General features: G+C 38.9%; 1 protein-coding gene across 1 annotated transcript; it reads right to left on the reverse strand.

Annotated features, from left to right (window-relative positions):
- Positions 1-2,849: 2,849 nt before the first annotated feature.
- LOC141833848 (uncharacterized) lies at positions 2,850-4,326 on the reverse strand. Its single transcript, XM_074721350.1, has 3 exons — positions 3,989-4,326; positions 3,708-3,823; positions 2,850-3,225 (listed from the first exon to the last, which is right to left on the reverse strand). The coding sequence occupies exons 1-3, from the start codon at positions 4,196-4,198 to the stop codon at positions 3,072-3,074; spliced, it is 480 nt and encodes a 159-aa protein (XP_074577451.1). The 5' UTR covers positions 4,199-4,326; the 3' UTR covers positions 2,850-3,071.
- Between the last annotated feature and the right edge of the window lie 535 nt (positions 4,327-4,861).

Raw genomic sequence — 4,861 nt, forward strand, 5'->3', positions numbered from 1 at the left:
TCCTCAACTTGGTCTACACGACCAACTCAAATCAAGTTACATCCTATTCATTCATTTATGTATCACTATAAGATTTCTAGTAAGGATAAGTATCAACCAGATGCAATATCAACAATATGAGAAATAAAAGATCAAGCAGTATAAAAATATGTATCAATAGCAGAGTAAATGAGAATATCTAATTAAATTTTAAAAAACATTTTTTCCCATTTTAATTCCCCCAGATAAACTCATGTGCGAACAGGAAATAAATCAATTCTTTATCCTTTAATAATTTAATTATTTTAACCCCATTTCAATAGTTTAAAGATCAATTTAAATCCTCTTTTTAAAACCATTATTAATTTTATATATATATATATATATATATATATATATATATATAATTATTTATTCATGCACAAGAAAAATGTAGGAGTCCAAGACTAGAAAGTACCCTATTTTTTGTGTCTACTAAGCTATAAGTGTCGGCAGATCAACGTGCTCTACTTAAACTAGTATCTACACGCATAATACCAAGAAAACAACTCAATTCTCTATCCAGTGATCGAACATTTGCAATAATACATCGATTATCACACATTTGAGCCTCAATCATAACAACTAATGCGCCGAGACGTATGGACAACTTACTCTTACCCTTTAAACTAGATCATAGATCAATCATGCTTAACTTGCGTAACAAAGATAAAATATAAATCATATCGAGACATTCAGTAAAGCTATAGATTATCTACACTTCAGACTAACATAATGCATTTATCACTTCAACTTCTTCTAAAACTAAAGATATTCCAAAACCTATAAAACACGGTGTAGATTTGAGTTATAGGAGGACATAGATTGTGTTCCACCATCCACTAATAAAAGGGATTAACAAGGATAAAATCCTGAGAGAGGGTCAATGAAATCCCAACAATTATTCCAGAACCAACAGAATAAAGAGCATAGAGGATGAAAGAGAGATTAGGGCAAAATAAAACCCTAAACCATCAAACCAACCAACAAAAGACGCGGAAAGGAAAGATAGGGTGGAGATCGGGAAAAACCTAGCAGCGAAATCGCAAGCGCGATAGCAGCGTTCGCGGTGCCAGAAGCAGGGGCGATTGAAGGCGGTGATCGTGTGGGAGGAAGGCGTCAGTGATCATGATCGCGGCGCGACACGCGGCAGCGGCGACATTGGCAGGCGACGATCGCGGCGTTTGCAGCGGCGCCGCGGGCAGTGGAGCAGAAGCGGGGGTGGCGTCGCGTTAGGGCAGAAGCGGCGAGCGGCGAGCGGCTGTGGGAGGAGGTGGCTATCGCGGCTGTGGGAGGAGGCGGCTAGGGTTTTCGGCCTTTAAATCGCGCCCCTCGCGATTCCTTCTCCGAGGAAAACGAAGACCGCGTCGTGCACATCGTGCGCTCGCGATTTTTTTACCATTCTTAACACAATCATTAATGCTTAGGAATACCAATCTTTAGTGATTGGGAATGTCAAATCCTTAGTGCTTAGTAAGGTCTAGTGTTAGAGAATTGAGCCTGGTCGATTGAGATATTTGGAGGTGTTCGATTTCTCGATCGGTCACTTGGGAAATAACTCAGATACTATCAAGTTGTATGTATGTCGGCCTATAAAAGTGAACGTGTTATATTAACATACAATCTTTCTACCCTTAAACTTATATATTATAGCTTAGATAGAAAGTTGTGAATTTTTTAAATTGATATATCTTTGAGATATTTTATCATGATCTCATTAGAAGATCTAGGCATATCATATTCACACACCAACACCATTAAATAGATCGAGGACTCTCTTATTTCAAATCGTGTCAAGATTTTAAAATTCTAGATATTATAAATTTATCAGTGAATTTTATTCAAAACTCGTTGATGATCTTAGTTACATTAAAAACACTTTAAATCAAATTTATTGCATTTCTTACATCATCTTGAGTATAACTATGCCCTCAGACATAGATTGAGATATTAAAATTAGAATATTAAATTTATTATAATCGATTGATATATTAAGATTAGTTGATTGTTAAATCAAATCTATGACAGCTTGATAGAAACTTATAATCGATTAATACGGTCAATTGACGTACACAGATGAAATATAATAAATTCAAAAATTAACTTGACAATCGATTGGATATATAACAGTCGACTTATGAAAAAATAATTGATTATTGATAAATAAAGAGTATAATAAAAAAAAGTATTCTGATAATTATGAAACTTGAATATGCAATTTAAATATTATGAAAAAAATAGATACGGCTATTTAGTAAAATATTATATCATCAACTTATCAATATCTCCATCTACCTTTGAGTCAAAGGCAACAATTTCAAGTTGAAATGTCTTATTTCAAGTGGTAAGCATGGAGACATGTGTTTCAAGTTCAAATCCTCTTAACAACATGTATTTGTTGACTGAGGTGTTGTGCGATTCAAGTCTTAGTAACATGTATTTGTTAGCTGAGGTGTTGTTGTGGTAGTATACTCTTATCAACATAGTGGTACCGTGCTTCAAAAAAATCCCTTAGGAGATTTTCTGATATGAGACCGTTTTAGCGGTGGGACCGATTACTATAAAAAATTTAACCACTACAATTTTAACACCCGGGACATAGCTGAGTTGGTTACGACGCAGTAAAGTTGCAGAAGAGGACAAAGATTCGAATCTTAGCGAAACCAGGCAATACTCTCTTGCGTCGTGACCAACTGCAGTTTTCTGATTTACCTTCTCACAAATAATCATGAAACTGATCGTGTCGGACAGTGGCAGATTCCACATTTTTTTAGAAGAAAAAAAAGACAACAATTTCAATAATTATCATCCAAACTTAATATTCACCGCGCCCAATGAGTTTGCAAGGCGCAAGCGTACGTGCCATCAGCAGCATCCATCAAATTTAATCCTCTATATTTGACACACAGTTTGGCTGAATTTACTCACCTTTTACTTTACGCCCACACAACACAACACCACACCACACCACACCACATCACAATAGTGGTTATTTATTTATTTATCTATATATTAGTTGATGTTTTTTCTCCCTTGTCTCTGCCCTGCATGCCCTAATAAACTCCGAAGGCCGTGACACATGCGGGTTCCACTGGAGGAAAGAGGTAGAAGCAGGTCTCGTGGGGGCCGGACGCCTTCTTCTCCAGCTCCATGCCCATCGATTTGATCGCTGGTTGGTTCAGGTACGCATACTTGCTTTTGGTCCACCTGCACAAAATTAAAACAAATTAACGAATAGTTAACTACATTGCTAAAGAATCGAACTCTTTGCATGTAGACCAGGTGATCAAATTCAATTTGAAGTTTTACAATGGTGGAAAGCGTTTGTTTATCTTAAATCCAGCCTGAAAAGAAGTTCCACTCAGTGCAGTGCAGTGGTGTCCAACTTAGCTTCCGCAGTGCCAAGGCAGGCGACCATCCATAGTGGAGAAGGGAGCACGAAGTTGCTCGTCCAAAGAAGCACTTGGTCAATGTCCACATCCTCCTCCTCAAGTCATCGTCAACTTGCGATTATATTAATATCCGAAGCCCATTTATTAAATACTACGTAACGTACGAATGTCAGAATTTTAAAACAATAGATTCTACAGTTTGGTTAGAGAGGGAAGACAATGCATAGATTGTTGTTATCACCAAAAAAATAAAAAGAAAATGAAAAAGAAAAAAGAAAAAGAGTTTGCTGGCTATACCAGTCCTTGATTCCTATCTGCAGCTCCTTGTTTTCTCCGCCGTCGGCTTTCTCTTCTTCTCCCTTCTCTTCCAGCATCTCCTTCAGCAGTTCCTCGAATCGCCTCTGGTCTTCCTCCTGCACGCTCCACACAAGCCTCGATCAGATAAGGGAGGAAAGAAAGAAATTAACAAAGCTTAATTAATCCCGACTCCCGAGAACGATCGATCAAACTTTCGATAACTTGTTTAAAAGCAATAATTAGCTAGAAGTGGTAGGGAACATTAATTATCTGATGCGTGCCTTGAGAGCCTTGGCCCTGATCCTAGCTGCCGCTTTCTCAGCGAAGAGGAGGTGGTCCTCTTCGACCATCCTTCTCATCCTCCAGTACCGGTCGATCTCCTCCCTCGTGAAACTCTTCACCTTTGCCGGCTTTCTGCTCGCCGGGGGCGCTGAAGGCGGTGGCGGCAGAGGAGTTGCCGACGAGATTGCGCGCGTCCCCTCCTTCTGCATGCTTCTTAACACTTAACAGTCAGGCTCTTGCTCGCGTTCCTTGTCCTCACTTCTTTCTTGGCTCCCCAGCTTTTTCAATGCCTAGTCTGCAATAGATATACTACGAGAATTACGAGACTGTAAGTCGCTGTGCATATCCTCGCGCCGCCGCCTAAATAAGGATCACCTCATCAGTTTGCCATTTTGGCTCTTCTACTTGTTTGTTTTCATAAATTTGGCCCTCAAAGTTCTCTTTCTCAGTTTGCCCTTTTCAGATTACAGTAACATCAGGAAATAATGATCACTCACCGCTTTGTGGGTGGTTGCGTCTCACCATCCTAATCTCTCGTCACAGCAGCACAGAAATGAATTAATTTATAAGACCAGCACCGAAATACTGATTTTGTTTTCCTCAAATTACAGAGAGGAAATTCATGGCTGCTAAACTTGGGGATGAATCAGAAAGTATTGGTGGAGTAGTAGGGTCCTGTCATAAAGCAAAAACTCAGTGATAATGACATTGGTGTGGTTTCTAGCTGCGACGCATTAGATATGTGAATTCACTGCGAGGAAACCAAGTGATGAATTACTGCATGGCTTTTGTTTTAGTTTTTCATTGCAAATGGCTTTTTGACCTAATGAAACACCATCATAATGATAATAGTGTCTCAGCTTTATTCTGCA

Source organism: Curcuma longa, chromosome 8 (genome assembly GCF_044706935.1).
Source record: "Curcuma longa cultivar G26 ecotype Majalengka, Jawa Barat chromosome 8, ITB_CL_G26_1.1, whole genome shotgun sequence".
NCBI lineage: Eukaryota > Viridiplantae > Streptophyta > Magnoliopsida > Zingiberales > Zingiberaceae > Curcuma > Curcuma longa.

What these genes read in the sequence shown, in the direction of transcription:
- LOC141833848 (XM_074721350.1), bottom strand. Translation starts at nt 4,198, where the DNA reads ATGCAGAAGGAGGGGACGCGCGCAATCTCGTCGGCAACTCCTCTGCCG. An exon ending in TCAGGGCCAAGGCTCTCAAG is followed by an intron (nt 3,824 to 3,988) that starts GCACGCATCAGA and finishes TGGAGCGTGCAG; the next exon opens with GAGGAAGACCAGAGGCGATT. An exon ending in CAGATAGGAATCAAGGACTG is followed by an intron (nt 3,226 to 3,707) that starts GTATAGCCAGCA and finishes AATTTTGTGCAG; the next exon opens with GTGGACCAAAAGCAAGTATG.